Consider the following 21,171-nt stretch of genomic DNA (forward strand, 5'->3'; position numbering starts at 1 on the left):
CTTGCAGCCTATCCTCTACATTTTGCCTGTAGCTGCTGATAAGTAACTCGTCTTTTTTACAGCATTTCAATTAACTAAAGCATATTTCTTTCCAATTATCTCTACCTTAAAATAAATCACACAAGTTAGACTGACTTACTTGAGGCTGGATTCGACGTGAAATATCTGGTCATTGTCCGCTTCAGAGATGGCACTCTCCATAAACAGAATACAAGGACATTTGCAGCTATAATACCTACAAGGTAAGTATTTATAATTTAAGGAGGTTAAACATAAAAGCAAAAAAGTCTGACCTAAAGTACCCCCTTGTAAGATGTCTACCACAATTACGCAAGAGTACTGTATACTTGGGGGATAGAGGGTGGGCTAAGAAAAGCAAGTGAAATCAGTGCTTTTAAAGTATCTGCACTGCCAAGGGTTGTAAAGTCCCAGAATTCCTGGAAAATTGCAGATGCTCTAGGAGCTAACTTCCTTTCTCCAGATCCATATTTTACTTCTTCAGAACTCTTTATTCTTCACAATAATAAGATCAATAATTTATTGTCTATAATAGCTACGCCAAGGACAGAAGTAAGACACAGAATTAGGTTCTTTGGCAAAGAGCAGAAAAGCTAACATTACTTCTTTTTCCTCAGGGCATAATGCTTCTGAAATTTACTGCCAGCTTATGGAAACATATGAGTCATCTGTGTAGGTGAAGGTCAATGTGCTTGAGAAAAACACTTATTTGATGGGAATTCAGGGATAATTTAGAAAAAATCTGCAACTGCTTCTGAAGTATGTTTACATGTGGGAGTTGAGTGACTTTCCTCTTTCTGTAGGTGTTGATGTTGTTAGTACCACTAAGAAACTGAGTAGGTTTATTTAATAGGATTAACTTGTTACATTTTAGACAAGAAACTAAGTTATTCGTGAAAACTAGAAACTTTAAAAATATATTAATTTTATGAATTGCCACAACTCCTTCACATACAGGTAGTCATCTACTTGTTAAGAATTTAAACATGTATCCATTCCTCCAGTCTCTTCAGGCAACAGGCAAGCAGCACTTTCAACTTCGGACTAATTCCATAACATTCAAAATAAAGGAGGATTTAATCTAGAAGACGCTCTTTGTCTGGTCCCTGCCAGCTGCTACATCTTGCTGCTACCTGTGGCTTCCACATTTGCTCATCCTGTCAGGCTATCAGCTCTCCCCTGGCATTTCTAGTCTGTCCAGTTTTTGCTCCCCCACTCGAGATGTGGGAAAGGAAGCTACCATTTTCGATAGACCTTAAGACATTTTTCCATTTTAATATCTGAAATCACAATGCATCTTCTAATTGGTGGTCTGTGATAGCTTGATTGGCAGCATTTTTGTCTTTCTCTGTAGTACATTAAATATTACTGCATTTTGTTGAACTGATTCCATCAGCCGTATGACATGTCACACTGGTGGGGACTACGACAGCCATTATGCCATCTTTAGCAAATAATTACCAAGAACTCTTTTATGGTGAGAGGGACAGCGTTTAAGCAAGGAGCGGGGAAAGGGATCATACATGGGCAAGGAAGAGCACTGTAGGTACTTCCCAACGTGGAGCCTGGAACCCTGCGAAAGGCAGAGCCTCCTCACGGGGACTGGAGCCTTGGGAGTTTATCCTACAGGAAGAGAGCAGGGATTTGTGTGGTCCAGGGTTCTTTAGTTTCCTTTGGGAGAGTTAATCATCTTTGCTACTCAGAGTGCACCCTTAGGTCTAGGTTGTCATACACAGTGATTGATAGCTTAAGGTAAAGGCTGAGAATAGTCTGGCCATGATCATGGTCAGTCAGGGCTTTGGTGTTTTACTCTAAATGTGGTTCAAGGAAAAGACAACAAGGTGGGGTCCCTGATCCTGCCTGCTAAGCTGAAAAATGCAATCACTACTCTGCCTCCTGTCAGCTCCAGGAGCGACTTCCTCAAACCACTGGCACACAGCACACCCAGCTCCTAGAAACCACAGGCACCACAGCACTGTCAAAGAGGAGGATGTGTCTCTGCATAAAGTGATTACAAGAGAAAACACTTGAAAAAAGGGAAAGATATAGGCCGGGCGCAGTGGCTCACGCCTGTAATCCCAGCACTTTGGGAGGCCGAGGCGGGCAGATCACCTGAGGTCGGGAGTTTGTGACCAGCCTGACCAACATGGAGAAACCCTGTCTCTACTAAAAATACAAAATTAGTCGGGCATGGTGGCACATGCTTGTAGCCCCAACTACTCAGGACGCTGAGGCAAGAGAATTGCTTGAACCTGAGAGGTGGAGGTTGCGGGGAGGTAGAGGTTGCAGTCAGCCAAGATTGCGCCATTGCACTCCAGCCTGGGCAACGAGAGCAAAACTCCATCTCAATAAAAAAAGCGGGGGGAAGATAACCAAAGATATCAAGGTTAACAGCAGACAAAGCGTTAACACTGCTAAGTTTTCAATCCAAATGCAAGAAGCTTTTCTGATAAATTATGAGAGTATTGGCACTGAAACACTATAGTCAAAATCCCTTACTTCTAAGCCAGTGGTCATCTAACTGCTTTGATGAGGCACTCCATTAGTAAGAGACACGTCCCATGTATGTACGCTTATTAACAAATTATGTACATTAACCACTATAAATTCATCTTAAGACACACAAATTTAAAAGAAATAAGTAAAATACATATACTTTCTTCTCTGCAAACCCTATTCTGAAGGCAATTATAGATGAGAAAAACCAAAGCTGTAAAAGGTACAAGTTGTCTGACAGCCAAACTCAGTGGCCAAGACAGAACTCCACATCTAGTGCTCTTTCTACTATACACCAAGACGTGGGGAGCCAGGAAGATTTATTTTGACCTTGGTCATTCTGGGACTTCAGATACCACATAAAAAGGGCTCCCTAGCTGAGAAAGAGCATACGCCAGTCCCCAGAAGCAGATGAGCAGGAGAGGATGTGTGGTGACCCTAGGCCTACTGAGAGTACCGCATTTTGGGTAAAAGCATGGGTGAAGGAGTCCAGCAGAAGTGACTCTGTCCTATTACATTATAACCTGGGGAAGAGGCCTAACCTCTCAGCTTGTTTCCTCTTCTGTAAAATGGGAATAATAAAATCTACCTAAAAGGGCTGAATGGGCCAGGTGTGGTGGCTCACGCCTCTAATCTTAGCACTTTGGGAGGCCCAGGCAGGAGGATCCCTTGAGCCTAAAGTTTGAGGCCAGGCTGCACAACATAGTGAGACCTCTTCTTTACAAAAAATGAACAAAATCAGCTGGGTGTGGTGGCACATGCTTGTAGTCCCAGCTATTTGGGAGGCTAAGGTGGGAGGACTGCTTGAGCCCAGGAGGTCAAGTCTGCAGTGAGCCAAAACTGCACCACTAGACGCCAGTCTGGGTGACAGAGGGAGATCCCGTCTCAAAAAAAATAAAAATAAAAAATAAAAGGAAAAGAAAAAAAAAGGGTTGAGTGACTATGAAACGAGAAAGCATGATTCAGTGGCGCAGTCACAAGGTGACGCGCCAACAAATGGATAATATGGTGAAAAGAGAATGGCCTTCCCAGAACTGAATCCTAAGTATGTCACTTGGCAGCTTGGCGGCCTGTGGCATTTTATTCCCTCATTTGTAAAATGAGGATAATACCTCCTGCCTCATAAAGGTTGTAGTGAGGCTTAAATAAGATAATACATGCACCAGTATGCAGATGATCACAGAATAATGGTTTCCTTCTCTCTCCTTCTCCTTTGAGAAATAGAAGAGCTTAACTTTTGTCTATCGCCACTTAGGAGGGATGTCACCTGCTTCTTCTTGACTCAGTAGCTCTTGGGCAAGCTTGGCACTGCTGATTCAGGAAGGCTGCTGCTGTCCTAGTGCCTACGGTCACACCTGTGTAATGCACTGGATTACGTCAGCGAAAAATAACTCTCCTTCATAAGAGCAATGAAAGAACTGGCAAAAAATGTCAGAATAAACTTTTTCAGAACTCTGGAAACTAATCAAAGGCTTATAGCAAACCAGGGAGTATTTATTTGAGAAAAATAGCTGAATCTCAAAACAGTGGCTTTGTAGCATTTTAACTTGTCTTAGTACAATCCCCCACTCTCCAGTTACAAGGTAGTCTTGAAAGCAGAGGCAGCTGGTAGAATGGAGTTGGGGCTCTTTCAAAGCCTCATTACCAAAGAACCGTCATTATTTGACCTGGCTGTTGGTTCCGTGGAAGACCCACTTTTTTGGTTTCCACCTAACCAGTATGCTAAGGAAGACCCAATTTCAAGGCTGTCTGTTTAACCTGACTGGGAGCTCCCCAAATACAAAACTCCTTTCACAGAGGGCACTTGTCAAAAACAATGACAGGTAAGTGTTTTAAGTCTGAAGCTGCCTGAGATGGTGTATAACACTTGGGGGCAAATAAAAGACTAATCAAAAATCTTAAACTGAAAAGCAGGGGAATAAAATTTCCATAGAAACTCTGAAAATCTCCAATATATTCCTGGACTCTAGAAGGCCAAATGTAGAGTAAGACAAAATAGACCTTAAGACAAAATTCACTGCTAAAGAAGGATATTGTAAAATGATTAAAAGGTCAATCCATCAAGATATAACAATTAGAAGCATATGTACCTAACAACAGAATCTCAAAAGACATGAAGAAAAATGGACAGAATTGAAGGAAAAAATGACTCCACAATAACAGCTGGAGACTTCCGAACTCCATTTGCAATAACAGAGAGAATCATCAAATGATCAGCAAGGAAGGAGAAGACTTCAGCAACTCTATAAACAACTAGACCTGACAGACCTTTACAGAACATACCACCCAGTGACAGAATATCCATTCTGCTCAAGTACACAGGGAACATATTCCAGGCTGTGTTCAGTCACAAAACAACTCTCAGTAAACTAAAACACTAACATTATACAAAGTATGTCCTCTGATCACATGGGATGAAATTACAAATCAATATGGAAATAAATTCAGAAAATTCACCAGTATGTGGAAATTAACAACTCCTAAGTAACTCCTAAGTCAAAGAAGAAATCACAAGGGCAACTAGGAAACTGAGATGAATGAAGACAAAAATACAATAGACCAAAATGTACAGGATGCAACAAAAGTGGTGCTATGAACGCCCACCTTGAAAAAGGAGATCGCACATCAATAGCCTAACTGTTCACCTTGGGAAACTGTAAAGAGAAGAGCAAACTAAAACCAAAGCAAGCAGAAGGAAAGAAAGAATGAAAAACAGATAAATGAACAGAAAAATAACAAAAAAATTAATAAATCCAAAGGTTGGATCTGTTTGAAATGATCAATAAAATTGACAAACTTTTAGCTACAGTGAAAAAGAAAAAAAATTCAAATTACGAAAGTCATCTCACACAGGTCTGAGATTCGCTAAAAAATAAACGGAAAAATAAAAACAAATTACTAAAATCAGGAATGAAAGCAGAATGTTACTACCTTATACAAATAAGAATCATTACAAAATACAATGAACAATTATATGCCAACAAATGAAAATAACTTAGATGAAATTTAAAATTCCTAGAAAGACAAACTACTGAAATTGACTCAAGAAGAAACAGAAAATCTGAACACATGAAGAACAAGTAAAGAGATTGAATCAGTAATTTTAAAAAACTTACCACAACGAAAAGCCCAGAGCCAGATTAGGTGTTAGGTGCCTGTTTCTCACTGGCTTCACTAATATCTGAGTTTCCTACAGCTGTTGTAACACAAACTTGGTGGCTTAAAACAACAAAAATCTATTCTCTACAGTTGTGGAAGCTAGAAGTCAGCAATCAGAGCGTAAGGTGTCCACAGGGCTGTAATCCCTGGAAGGCTCTAGGGGAGTGACCTTCCTTCCCTCTTCCTAGCTTCTGGTGGTTCTCGACAATTCTTGGCATTGTTTGGCTTATAGGTGCATCACTCCAATCCCTGCCACCATCTCTTTGGCCTTGTTTTCTGTATCTTTCTTTGACCTCTCCCCTTCTTATAAGGACATGAGTCAATGGATTTAAGGCCCATCCGAATGTAATATGATCTCTCTGTAACTAATCAAATCTCCGAAGAGCCTATTTCAAGTAAAGTAACATTCTGTGGTTCCAGGTGGCCACAAATTTGGTGAAAGCACACTATTCCACTTACTACAACTAGGAAATTCTACCAAATGTGAAGGAGAATTAACACCAATGCTTCTCAAACTCTCAAAAAATAGAAGAGGAAGGAACATTTTTCCAATCCATTCTATCACCTCGGTATCAAAACCAAAGACATCACACACACGCACACACAAAACCATCAAAATCCCTTTATGAAGACATGCAAAAATCCTTAAGACAACATTGGCAAACTAAATCCGGCAACATATAAAAAGATTATAAATCATGACTAAGTGGAATTCGTCACAGGAATGCAAGCTTGGTTCAACCCATGAAAAATCAATATTTCATATTAACAAAGTTGAAAGACTCACAATTCATAGTTTCAGAATTTACAACACAAACCTACAGAAATAAAGACAGTGTAGTACTAGAATAAGGACAGAAATATAGACCAATGGACAGAATTGAGAGTCCAGAAATACACCTATGCAATTACGGTCAACTGGTTTGTGACTAGGGTTCTAAAACAATTCAATGGGGAAAGAATAGTCGTGTTCAAAAAATGGTGCTCAGACAAGTGGATATCCATAAGCAAAAGAATGAGTTTGGACCCCCACCTCAAACCAAATACCAACACTAACTCAGAATTAAACAAATGCCTACATTTCAGAGCTACAATTTTAAAGCTCTTAAAAGAAAACATAGGGACACATCTTTGTGACCTTCAATTAGGTGACGGTTTCCTTGACATGGCACTGAAAGTACAAGCAACAAAAGACAAAAAATAGATATAATGGACTTGAGCAAAATTAGAATGTTTATGCTTCAGAAAACACTATAAAGAAAGTGATAAGACAAGTCACAGAATGGGAAAAATATTTGTAAATCATATCTCTTAATAAGGGTCTAGTATCCAGAATATTTTAAAAAGAACTTTTACAACTCAACAAAAAAATAACCATTTTTAAATGGGCAAAAGATTTGAAGAAATAGACATTTCTCCAAAGAAGAATAAATATACAATAAGACATGAAAAGATGTTCATTAGTCATTAGGGAAAGGCAAACCAAAACCACAATGATACCCCTTCATACCCACCAGGATGGATATAATAATGGCAACAAAACGAGAGAAAATGTGTACATCATATTTGATAAGGGATTAATATCCAGAATATATAAAAAACTCAATACCCCAATGTAAAAATGAACAAAGGAAGTAAACAGACAGTTCTCCAGAGAAGATATACAAATACTCAATAAGCACAAGAAAAGATGCTCAGCATTACTTGTCATTAGCAAAATGTAAATCAAAACTATACCCATTAGGATGGCTATTATCACATTATAAAAAAAAAAAGGAGGCCAGGTGCAGTGGCTGAACGCCTGTAATCCCAGCACTGGGAGGCCAAGGTGGCGGGTCACGAGGTCAGGAGATCGAGACCATCCTGGCTAACATGGTGAAACCCATGTATACTAAAAATACAAAAAAATTAGCTGGGCATAGTGACACATGCCTGTAACCCAGCTACTTGGGAGGCTGAGGAAGGAGAATTGCATGAACCCAGGACGGAGAGGCTGCAGTGAGCTGAGATCATGCCACTGCACTCCAGTCTGTCCAGCCTAGGCGACAAAGCGGGGCTCCATCTCAAAAAGAAAAAGAAAATAGGCCAGGCACAGTGGCTCACACTTGTAATCCCAGCACTTTGGGAGGCTGGGGCAGAGGGATTACTTGAGCCCAGGAATTTCAAAAGCAGCCTGGCCACTTGGCAAGACCTCAGCTCTACAGAAAATTTAAAAATTAGCCAGGCATGGTGGCACATGCCTGTAGTCCCAGCTACTCAAGAGGCTGCGGCAGGAGGGTTGTTTGAGGCCAGGTTGTGGCTGTAGTGAGCCATGTTCACACCACTGCACTCAAGCGTGAGTGACAGAGCGAGACTCTGTCTGAAAAAAAAATTTTTTTTAAGTATTGGCAAGGATATGGGATGTCAAAACCTTTGTACATCACAGCATAAGTCACAATAACCAAGAGATGGAGACAACCCAAACGTCCATTAACAGGTGAATGGATAAATGAAATGTGATAAATACAGAGAATGGAATACTATGGAGTTTTACAAAGGAATTTCTGATCCTGCTATGAGAATATTATGCTATGCATAAGAAGCTGGATCAAAAAAAAAAATTATGGTTCCACTTATTTGAAGGATCTAGAATAGGCAAACTCACAGAGACAAAAAGTAGAATGTGGTTACTAGTGGCTGATGGGGAGAGGTAAGGGGAGCTACTGTTTACCAGATCCAGTGTTTGTGGTTGGCATAATGAGAAAGTTCTGGAAATATATAGTGGTGACGGTTACACAAGATTGTCTGAAACTCCCAGCCTCAGGCAATCCTCCCACCTCAGCCTCCCAAAGTGCTGGGATTACAGGCATGAGCCACCACGCCCAGCCCACAACACTGTGAATCTACTTAGAGCAACTAAACTGTTCACTAACAATTGTCTATAATGGTAAATTTTATGTTATATATATTTTACCACAATTAAGAAATACAAAAAAAAAACCCCAAAAAACAAAAAAACTGTAGTTACTGATAGAAAAGATAGGCACTAACAGACAGAATCCTCATACTACTTGAGGAATGGAAAATGGTGTAGCCACCTATGGAAAACAATCTGGCAGTTCTTCAAAAAGAAAACAAAGGGAAAACTGGATACCCACATGCAAAGACTGCAGTTGGATCTTTATCTTATACCAATATACAAAAATTAACTCAAAATGGATTAAAGACCTAAACATTAGACCCCAAACTATAAAAGTCTTAGAAGAAAATGGAGGAAAAGCCTGGTGACACTGGCCCTGGTAGTGATTTCCTGGCAAGGCACCGGCAACAAAACAAAAAGTAGACAACTGGAACTGTCAAACTTAAAAACTTTTGTTTTTAAGTGTATCAAAAGGCACAATGAAAAGGGTAAAGAAGCAGAAATCAATCACAGAATGAAAGTAAGTATTTGCAAATAATGTATCTGAGAAGGGAGTGATATCCAGAAAAAATAATGCTTACAATTTGGGCAGGCGCGGTGACTCATACCTATAATCACAGCACTTTGGGAGGTTGAGATAGGCAGATCATTTGAGGTCACGGGTTCAAGACCAGCCTGGCCAACATAATGAAACCCTGTCTCTACTAACAGTACAGAAATCAGCCAGGAGTGGTGACACACACCTTACCTTAATCCCAGCTACTCAGGAGGCTGAGGTGGGAGGAGTGCTTGAACCCAGGAGATGCAGTGTGTGGTGAGCCGAGATCACACCACTGCACTCCAACCTGGGCAACAGAGCAAGACTCCGTCTCAAAAAAAACAAGAATGTCTATAACTCAACAACAAAAACTTTAAATAACTAGAGCACCTGAAAGACATTTTTCCAGAGATGATAAACAAATGGCCAGTAAGCATGTGAAAAGATGCTCAACATCACTAATCACCAGAAAAATGCAAATCAAAACCAGTGAGGTATTATCTCACACCCGTCAGGACTGGCTGCTGTCAAACACCCACAGATCCACAGACCCATACCCACACAAAGAGAAAATAACAAATGTTGGCAAAAATGTGGAGAAATTGGAAGACCTGCACACTGTTGGTGGGAATGTAAAATGGTGCAACCACCATGGAAAATAGTATAATTCCTCAAAAAATTAAAAATACAACAACCATGTGATCCACCAGTCCTATATTTGGATATACATCCAAAAGAATTGAATGCATGGGTCTCAAAGAGATATCTGCACATCGTGTTCCTAGCAGCATATTCACAATAACCAAGAGGTAGAAACAACTCAAATGTCCATCAATAGATGAATGGATAAACAAATGTGATATACACACAAAATAATTATTCAGCATTAAAAAAGGAAGTAAATATTGTCATGGGCCCCAACACGGATAAACCTTGTGGACATTATGCCAAGTGAAATAAGCCAGTCAAAAAAACCAAATATTTTATGATTCTACTTGTATGAGGTATCTAAAGTAGTCAAATTCATGGAAACAGAAACAGAAAGTAGAATGGTGGTTATCAAGGGCTGAGGGGAGGAGAAAAAGACGTATTGTTTAATGAGTAGCGAGTTTCATATCTACAAGGTGAAAAAGTTCTAGAGACTGGTTTTACAAAAATGTGAATATACTAAACTATTGAACTATACGCTTAAAAATGATTAAGATGGTATATAGTTCATGTTTTGTGTATGGTTTTTTTTTTTTTTTTTTGACAATTAAGAAAAACAAAGAACAGCTACCATATGACCCAGCAATTCCACTCCTGGCTAAAACCAAGAAATGAAAACACGTCCATATAAAAATGTGCACATGAAAGTTCACAGCAGCATTATTAATAGCAGAAGAATGGAAACAACTCAAATGTCCAACTGATGAGTGAATAAACAAATGTAATAAACAAATTCCATACACTGGAATATCATTTGGCCATAAAAAAAACGGAAGTACTGATGATACATACTACAACATGACCGAACCTTAAAAACTAGGCTAACTCAAAGAAACAGGCACAAAAGGCTACATATTACATGACTCGATGTACGTGAAATCTGCAGAATAGGAAAGTCCTTTGAGAAAGCAGATTGATCACTGAGGGGAAGGTGGGAATGGGGAGTGACTGCTAATGGGAATGGGGTTTCTTTTATGGGATAATGAAGAAGCTCTGGGATTAGATGATGAAGATAGTTGCACAACCTTTTAGATATAATAAAAACCACTGAATTTACTTTGACTTTCTGTTTATTCTTTTTAGAGAGATATGGGGTCTATGTTGATCAGGCTGGTCTAAACGCAAAGAATCCTCTGACCTTGGCCTCCCAAGTGGTAGTATTACAAGTGTGAGCCACCACACTCAGCTGATTGTACATTTTAAATCAGTGATCCCCAACCATTTTGGCACCAGGGACCAGTTTTATGGAAGACAATTTTCCCACAGACCAGTCATGGGAGGATGGTTTTGGGATGATTCAAGTGCATTATATTTATTCTGCACTTTATTTCTATTATTATTACATCACAATATATAATGAAGTAATTACACAACTTGTCATAATGTAGAATCAGTGGGAGCCCTGAGCTTGTTTTCCTGCAACTGCAAGGTCCTGTCTGAGTGTGATGGGAGACAGTGACAAAGGTCCTGTCTGAGTGTGATGGGAGACAGTGACAAAGGTCCTGTCTGAGTGTGATGGGAGACAGTGACAAAGGTCCTGTCTGAGTGTGATGGGAGACAGTGACAAAGGTCCTGTCTGAGTGTGATGGGAGACAGTGACAAAGGTCCTGAGTGTGATGGGAGACAGTGACAAAGGTCCTGTCTGAGTGTGATGGGAGACAGTGACAAAGGTCCTGAGTGTGATGGGAGACAGTGACAAAGGTCCTGTCTGAGTGTGATGGGAGACAGTGACAAAGGTCCTGTCTGAGTGTGATGGGAGACAGTGACAAAGGTCCTGTCTGAGTGTGATGGGAGACAGTGACAAAGGTCCTGTCTGAGTGTGATGGGAGACAGTCACAGAGCATCAGGCATTAGATTCTCATAAGGTGTGTGCAACCTAGATCCCAGCCTGGCCAACATGGTGAAACCCTGTCTCTACTAAAAATACAAAAGTTAGCCAGGCATGGTAGCACGTGTCTGCAATCCCAGCTACTTGGGAGGCTAAGGCAGGAGAATCACGTGAACCCAGGAAGCAGAGGTTTCAGTGAGTCAAGATCAGGTCACTGCGCTCCAGCCTATGTGACAGAGCGAGACTCTTGTTTGAGACTCTGTCTCAAAAAAACAAAGCAAAAAAAAAAAAAAAAAAACCCCCACAAATGAAGCTTTACTCATTCCCCTGCCACTCACCTCCTGCTGTGCAGCCCAGTTTTGCTACCAGTCCTTTGCCCAGGGTTGGGGACCCCGGCTTTAAATAGTGAATTTTATATGTGAATTATATCTTAATTTTTAAAAAGGCAGATGTGCTGATTTAGAAAGCACTGCTTGGTTCAATGACCTCAGGTTATTTTCCTCTTTAGCCTGAGAAAGGTAGTACAACCCCTTTTTTCTCTTTTCCCTATAAAGGATTTACCATACCACTTGGGGTCTAACAGCTCACAGATCCCCTGTTTCTGGGTGGGCCAATTCACCCCTCCACAGCTCCTTTTTCTGAAGGGGTTCCATACTGACCCAGACCCAGCTAGTCCAGACACTGACAAGCATGTACATCCACATCAGCCAAAGAACTGGGCTCGAACAGTCCTTACCTCAGGTTCTCTGGGAACCAGGCAGGTGCAAAGATCAACCTGTTGGCCTCACACAGTGGCTATCATTTCTTTTCCTATGCAGTATCCACCAAACTAATTAAGGACTGGGTCCACAGCTACCTGGAATCAAGAAGAAACCCAGAGAGACTGTCCATCGTCCATCCTCCCACTGGGATAGACAGAAAGTTTGAAACTAATACAGGTAAACAGAAAGAATAGGGCAAATTCACAACGAGGGAGGCAAAGGCCCTTACAATTGCTAACCACAAAAAAAATTATTTCTCTGTACTGTCCCTGCAGATGAGAATACCTGTCCTCCCCTGTGGGTAACTTTTAGAAATCTGACTCTGTCATTGTTGGAGGACATTTATATTGTTATACAACTTCTTTTAACACAACTTGGCAATATACAAAATTTTAAATGTACATATTCTTTGACCCAGCAATTCTATTTCCAGTAATTTATCCTAAAAATGTACAAGGTACAGAGATCTATATATAAGGCAATTCACTGCAGCAATATTTATAGCAGCAGAAGACTGAAAACAACCTAAATATCTATTAATAAAAGATTTGTTAAGTAGTATTCATGTACATGGAATACTATAATGCCATCAAAAAGAATATGCTGGCCAAGCACAGTGGTTCACACCGGTAATCCCAGAACTTTGGGAGGCCAAAGCGGGAGGATCACTTGAGTTCAGGAGTTCAAGACCAGCCTTGAGAGGTTGAGGCTACAATGAGCCATGATCATGCCACTGCACTCCAGCCTGAGTGAGATGCTGTCTCAAAACAAAACAAACAAAGCCTGGGTGCTGGTAATTTCCACTTCTCAGTTTGGGGCTAGTTACATGGGTGTCCTCAGCTTGTGAAAATTAACTAGTTGAGTTGTACATGTGACATAACATTCACATTCTTCTCTTATGTATATTATACCTCAATAAAATATTTAAAAGAATGTAAAAACCTACTTGTATTGATATAGAGTGTTCTTCAAAATATTAAGTGAAAAAAATCATGGTGCAGAGAGTATGTATTGCATGTTACTATTTTTCTGTTAAACCACAGACAGATATAAATGTCTATACATAAACAGATGCTCTGGAAGAACACATAAGTAACTAAAGATGCAATGGTTATTATGGGAGAGGAAGGTGCAGAACTGGAAGTTCAGAGTGAGAGAAAGACTGATTTTTCAATTTATGTATCCTTTTTTCCAATTTTAATCTGTTACCATGCATATTTATTCATTTTACAATGACAAAATCTAACCTAGGCAGTCAAGAAGGGCTCCCTTTCCTCCCCGGGTACCAGGCTGCTACTTTGGAGCAATCTGCTGCAATCTGTGGTGTGAATCTGCACCCAGATACTTGATGGGAGAGGGAATGTGGTTTATCAGTAAGGTAATAAGTCGTGGTTTGCTGTTGCAGAAAGTGAAAGGACATAATAAAAAGCGTATTATTTGAAATATGAAGTGGGTTTGATTCCTAAAGGCATGTTTCTAGCTGTGTAATCTCAGTTATTTAACCTCTCTATGCCCCATCTGAAAAATGAGGATACCACTAACAGGGTTCTTACAATAATTAATAATAATATGAACACAGGTAAAGCACCTAGCATAATACTTGAAGCATGGTTGGCCCTCAAGGATTAATTTAGCTATTCTTCTCCAAAAATAAGTTGTCTGCAGAGTGGGAAGTCAGGAGTTACAGAACAAGAGTGACTGATTCAAAGGTAAAGATGGGCCACAAAACCAAGGAAAACATTGCCTCACCAGCAACATCAGGAGTAGGTAAGAAGTCCTTAGTCTGGGAAGACAGCTCAAAACCTTGAAAAGGCGCAAGGAGAGAGAAAACTGAAATGAAAAAGAATAAGCCTGGTAGAAACAGAATAGCAAAGAAAAAAGAACAGACTTCAGAAGTTGGGGAAAGGGGTCAAAGACTGGGGAGTATAGTGACAAAACTTTGGAGCTGACAAAAAAATACATTGATAGAGGAATTAGGGCACAGTTTTCTTGCGATCTCTCTCCCTACCTTTTCCATTCTCTCTTCTTGATCAAAAACAATAATTAAGCTGATTCTTTCCCATGGCATAAAGCCATACTGAATCTTAATACAGTAAGGCCAGCATTCTCTTGAACTAACAGGAAAACCTGGCAAGTGCCTCAAAGACAACCCCGAAAGCTAGAAAGGTAGGAGAAAATATTCTCTCTGCGGGGATTGCCTGGGGACTTCCAGGACAGGCTTAAAAGGCTGACAGACCAAGGCAATAGAACAGAAAACTAGCTGATATAAAAGCACCAAGGATGACAAATCTAACTTTGAAGAATGCCACCTCATACTCCCCACCTGCCCCACAAATACCCAGTGAGCTTATAAAAACTTTTTCAGAGCAATATGAGGCCTAGGGAGATTATTTCTGTGTAACAAAAATTAAGACCAAAAAAATCCCCTATCAAACAAACAAACAGAAAAGGATTAAAACAAGTTTTCTAGCATATCTTTAAAAAGGGATTCCCACAGACAGACTGAGACAGAACAGTCAAAAACTGGAGACTTGAAAGCTGGCATCAGCTGTAAGAAAGAGGCTTACTGTTGTTTTGAGACGGAGTCTCACTCTATTCCCCAGGCTGGAGTGCAATGGTACGATCTTGGCTCACTGTAACCTCTGCCTCCCAGTTTCAAGCGATTCTCGTGCCTCAGCCTCCGGAGTAGCTGGGATTATAGGTATGTGCCACCACATCCAGCTAATTTTTTATTTTTAGTAGAGATGGGATTTCACACATTAGCCAGGCTGGTCTCCAACTCCTGACCTCAAGTGATCCACCCACCTCGGCCTCCCAAAGTGCCGGGATTATAGGCATGAACCACAGCACCTGGCTAGAAAGGGAGGTTTTTTATCTCACCACCAGATGCCACCTTACCAATAAAATAAATGACAGGTATGCCTTACAATCTGACTGTTCTTATCTACACCTAGAAACCAAAGAGACATGAATAAATTTGACATACCCCTCATTATCCGAAACTCAGAAACTACATATATTTGAATTAACACTTTACTGTCTGAATTTACTGTATCCAAAATCTTTCCAACCAAATTCAGGAGCTCAACAGAATCAACAGCAAGGAATACTTAAGTGAAGCATTTGCTGTAGCCGTGAGAAATCTTTAAGTACTAGAGCTCTCATGCTGCCATTGTCTAGGAATGACTACTACAAAGCAGAGAAGCACACTGGTCTCACAAAGCTTTAAAAACTCTCTCGGTCACACTTGCCAAGTTCTTTCAAAACATAAAATGAAAAAAAACCCTACCACATTCGGAAAACCTCTCTAATCCACAGGAAGAAAGTGGGATGGAGTGGATCTGTCATCCCACAAAACTATCATTGAGTAAAATCAGGAGCTGAGCCAACTTCACTTTGCAGTCTACAAGAAGCAATCAGGAATGCTCAGCAAGGAAAGCTGGACTCATTGGCACCTCAGAAAGAAGACAAGACATAACAAAATCAACAGTTCATTCTTGAGACTCAGATGCAGTCAATTGACTAAGCACCACTTACAGATATTGTAAACCTAGAATCGTTATTACTAGAATTATTTCCTAAAAGAAAAGTGTGAGGTGACACAAAACAGTTCAAAGAGCATTTCCTGAGGTTACAGTCACTTGGATAACCTAACAAAGACTTCAGACCTGCAGCATGACCGTACACATTTATGTTATTCTAAGCAGCTTAGATTCAATTTGCAAGGCAGATCAGAAGCATCTCTCTACTGCTGTGCTCCTCAGGCCAAACGACTGATTTTATTTCAAAAATGAAAAAGACTAGGAGGAAAGAATTCTGATTTTTAATTATCTCCAGCTTCTTTCTCATCAGCATGAGAAAAGGTTTTAAACTCTGACCCTAGGCTGCTTCATATGTTACACGGCATAAAATGACAACCACCTTCAAAGAGTGTGAGGTATCAACTAACTGTGAAAGCAAAATCTTGCCGCCCTAAAGAAATCTTAATTTCATTACTTTCTTTTTTAAAATAGAGTCTTGCTCTGTCATCCAGTCTGGAATGCAGAGGCACAACCTCAGCTCACAGCAACCTCTGCCTTCTGGGTTCAAGTGATTCTCCTGCCTCAGCCTCCCAAGTAGCTGGGATTACAGGCATGCAGCACCACGCCCAGCTAATTTTGTTTATTTTTAGTAGAAACTGGGTTTCACCATGTTGGCCAGACTGGTCTCGACTTCTTGACTTCAGGTGATCCGCCCGCCGTGGCCTCCCAAAGTGCTGGGATTGCAGTCGTGAGCCACTGCACTCAGCCTCGTTTCTTTCATAAAACAAGTAAACAAAAAACGTTAATCTAGTGGAAAGAGATGTGCTACTAAAGAACTATCTTAGAAGTAATCATTTTAAGATGTCGCCTGACCTATCAATTCTATGGTCTCATGTATGGCAACATTGAAAAATCTCAATCCCTTGGTTAAGATTTCATTCACCATTCATTCACACAACAGACTATGAGTGACCTTTCTGTGTACATGATATATGCTAGGTGCTATAACAAAATGTAAAATCTCTTTGTTGTCTTCCAGATGCTTACATGGCCCTCAAGGATGTTACACATACAATTACATAAGGCATATTGCATTATCAATGATAAAAACCTGCTGTGAGCTCAGCAAAAAGCAAGCACTTCCTAAAGGAAGCAATGTCTGAACCATAAGCCTGAAAGCTGGATCAGGTTCCAATAAAGTCAGAAAAATTAAGGCTTCCAGAGAAAAGAAACAGTTCGAATACAGAAAGATAAGCATCCTTTCTCCACTTCTGTTAAGTATAGAAAATTAAGAGCACCAAATAAGTCTAACCAAATTTGAGAAGAAATATTTTGCAATTCTCTAGAAATAATTTTTTCTTATTTATACAATCGTTAAAAAAAAACTTAAAAAAAATGTTTTTTGTTTTTTTTTTTTTGAGTCTCACTCTGTCAGCCAGGTTGGAATGCAATGGTGCAACCCAGCTCACTACGACCTCTACCTCCCAGGCTCAAGCAATTCTCCCCCTTCAACCTGCCAAGTAGCTGGGACCAAAGTGGTGCAACACCACACCTGGCTAATTTTTTGTATTTTTGGTAGAGATGGGGTTTTGTCATGTTGCCCGGGCAGGCCTCGAACTCCTGAGCTCAAGGGATCTGCTCACCTCGACCTCCCAAAGTGCTGCGATCACAGGTGTGAGCCACTGTTCCTAGCACAAATCTATTTTCAAGTTTCTCAAATAAGTAAGTCCATAAAATACTGCAGCAGTGTTACCTTGAAGAGCCAGAACTGTCTTTCCATAACAATTCATAAAGAAAAAAAGGTTTCATGGTGACATGTATGTCATGCTTCCATTTAAACAGGGTTTTAAAACAGCATAGGGGAAAGAGAAAACTGGCTTTAGAATGAGACAGACTTGGGTTTTGAAACTCAGCTCTACTGCTTACTAGCAGTTTGATCTTCAAAAGTTCCTTCTCTGAAAGTCAGTTTCCTCATCTGTAAAAACGGAGACAGCTACTCTGTGAGCAACTCTGAGAAGGGACAGAATGTGTTTTACAGCATCCTGAAGCGCTTAATGTTTGTTAGTTTCTCTAATAAGGGAAGTAATCATTAATAATAAGCTATTCCAAAAGCTGGTGTTCTACAACAAAACGAACCAATCAGTATCATACTGCATCAAAATGAGAAAGTAACTGACCCGCAGCATCATGTAAACCTTCATACCTCACTACTTTATATGTGCTTACATTCACCTATAGGTACAGAGACTGTCTTCTCAACCACTGCTGAGCATGGAACAAAAGCAATCTCCTGTGACATACTGTACCTTTTGATTTGATTTCTCTTCCCTTGAATGGTTAAAACGTGTAAGCTAACACAAACCTGTCACAGTCCGCTGGCCATCACTTAGGTTATTCCACCACTTGTTAATCTAAAACAGACGGAAAATTGCATATCACCATATGTGAGAAATTTCAGGCTACAAAAATGAACAACCAGAAGAAAATGCCTTGCACATAAAGGAGGACTTTCTCTTCTGTAAAAATCACTGGTGGCCACAGACATAATAAATACGTACTAGAGTGGAAAAGGGATGTGTTGTATTGTCAGGCAGCCCACATTCTCCACACAGAACCACTGGATAGCTCTGGGACCACAATTACTTCTAAACCTCAGTTTCCTGACACATGAAATGGGACAGTAATAGATACCTAAGCAGTGTTGTCACAAGGAGTAACAATAATGCAAAGCCCTTAGCACACGCACAGATACAGACAGGTACCAAGGAAGTGATTATTCATACCAAGGTCCTATGTTTTAAAATTCTGAGAATATTTGTCTACTAAACAGTACTTTTTTTTTTAAAGACCTAGTAATGGTACTGGAGTTTAGCAAAAAGAGGAGTGTCCTAATTTTTCAGGGATACATGTTGAAAATTTTATGGATGAAATATATCTAGAATTTGCTTTACCATAATACAAGGGTGGAAATAGAAGGGAAAAAAGGGAAACAGATGAAAAACAAAATTGGCCCTGTGTTGGTAAACACTGAAGCTGGATGATAATGACTCATCATACTATTCTCTTTACTTTTGTATCTGCTTGAAATTTTCCACGATTAAAGTTTTAAAATAAAAAATATATTCTAACTATGAAATCAACCAGACTTTGTTCTTAAAAATAAAAATCCAAGGTAAAAGAAATTACAGATTAGTATGCAGGATTCCATGTTTTTTTGTTTTTTGGTTTTTTTTTTAAGAGACAGGGTCCTCCTATGTTGCCAAGGCTGGTCTTGAACTCCTAGGCCAAAGCAATCCTTCTACCTTGGCCTCTCAAAGTGCTGGGATTACAGGTATGAGCCACCGCACCCAGCAGATTCCATTTTTATAATTATAATTACACTGTGTATGAGCTCCCAGATCTTACTTCATATAGAGTGGTACAAAAGGGGGTCCCAGGACGTTCACGTTTGCATGTTAAATTTACATATTGTTTCAATCTTCAACAGTCATAGTTTAACTCCAGTTAAACCTGTCATTAGTTTAATTCCATTATAAAATTTCTGTCATTTTTCACCACTCTCAAGAACCATCTGGGTTATATTTGGATATCAAAACTTCATGTGCAGACATGTGCTGGAAACCTACAACTTTCTAAGAGTTCCAGGATAATGGAATAGGTCAGTTTTACTATCTTCTCAAATACATTGTACTGAATAAAAGTCTATTGCTAGTTATTGTCATTTTCACCTGCAAATATTATCCACTGTTTTTCTGGCATAAAGCCTCTCTCTAACAGAGACAGGGCTCATGCTTCCTCGATGTGCCCATGCGAAAACAAGGAGTGAATTCCTTTCCCTACTTAGAGAAAACTCAGACCATCATTAGTAAAAAGAAAATGCAAGGCTTCCTTCCCAGGCTCTTGCTGGCCAGGACCACATTGCTCCTAGCAAGGGGAAAAGTAAAGATATCAACCCACTCTCCAGATTGGAAGGGCAATTGTGTCACAAAAATCAAAAGTGCTTGAAACTAAATGGGCCTGAAACCACATATTATCTACAGTCTCAGTGTTCAATATGCATTGGTAAGTAAAAGAAATAAAATATTTATACGTTTTATCTAAAAGCAAACATTTTAAAGAAATCAGTTAAGAAAGAAGAGGGACATCAACTCACATATAAAGTAAATGAAAATCTCTAAAAGCTCCATTTTTTTTTTTTTTTGTATTTCTCAACAGCTGGTATTTACCATAGATGTGTAAATATGATGTCACTGACCAACTTTCAAAACTCATCTTGGGGAGAGGCACGGTGGCTCACGCTTGTAGAATTCCAGCACTTTGGGAGGCCAAGGTGAAAGGATCGATCACTTGAGGCCAGGATTTTGAGACCAGCCTGGGCAACAAAGTGAGACTCCTATCTCTCCACAAAATATGAAATAATTGGCCCAGCATGGTGGCACATGGCTGCAGTCCCAGCTACTCAGGAGACTGAGGCAGGAGGACTACTCAAACCCAGGAGTTTGAGGCTTCAGTGAGCTATGACTGCATTACTGCACTGAAGCCTAGGTGACAGAATGAGACCCTGTCTCTTAGAAAAAAAAAAAAAGAAATTCACTTGGTAACCCTACCCCTAAGGCATGTGTATTTTGAAAAATTCTCTGCAGTTCAAATATGTACTCTAAAGCCGGGGTCTCCAAGCCCTGGCTCCTGACCAGTAGTGGTCTGTGGCCTATTAGGAACCAGGCCACAGAGAGGAGAGAAAATTAACACTAGCACTCTGGCTCCTGTCAGATCAGCAGCTACATTCGATACTCATAGGAATGCAAACCCTACTGTGAGCTGCACATGTGAGGGATCTAGGCTGCACGCTCCTTATGAGAATCTAGTGCCTGATGGTCTGAGGTGGAACAGTTTCATCCCAAAACCATCTGCCCCCCTGCAACCCTGATCTGTGGAAAAACTGTATTGTATGAAACCAGTCACTGGTGCCAAAAAGGTTGGAGACTGCTGCTCTAAAGCAGTCCAGCAAGGTGATCCAAGTGTAACAGTGGTCTTTGCACTTTAGTAGAGCTGAGACATCCTCCACACAGAAACATTAACAACTATTAACATTCTTTTTTTGAGACAGTCTCACTCTGTCACCCAGGCTGGAGTGCAGTGGTGTGATCTCAGTTCACTGCAAACTCCGCCTCCTGGGTTCAAGCAATTCTGCTGCCTCGGCCTCCTGAGTAGTTGGATTACAGGCATGTGCCACCACGCCCAGC

General features: G+C 40.2%; 1 protein-coding gene across 3 annotated transcripts in view; it reads right to left on the minus strand.

Annotated features, from left to right (window-relative positions):
• Positions 1-21,171, minus strand: part of PARL (presenilin associated rhomboid like) — a 55,545-nt gene that overhangs the window by 14,134 nt on the left and 20,240 nt on the right. For all 3 annotated transcript variants that reach the window (XM_008981310.5, XM_078350266.1, XM_002758109.7), the window contains exons 4-5: positions 18,291-18,339; positions 140-235 (exon numbers count right to left, since the gene is read on the minus strand). In XM_008981310.5, coding sequence (XP_008979558.1) covers positions 140-235; positions 18,291-18,339 — 145 coding nt within the window. The remainder of the gene's footprint in view (positions 1-139; positions 236-18,290; positions 18,340-21,171) is intronic.

Source organism: Callithrix jacchus, chromosome 15 (assembly GCF_049354715.1).
Source record: "Callithrix jacchus isolate 240 chromosome 15, calJac240_pri, whole genome shotgun sequence".
Taxonomy (NCBI): domain Eukaryota; kingdom Metazoa; phylum Chordata; class Mammalia; order Primates; family Cebidae; genus Callithrix; species Callithrix jacchus.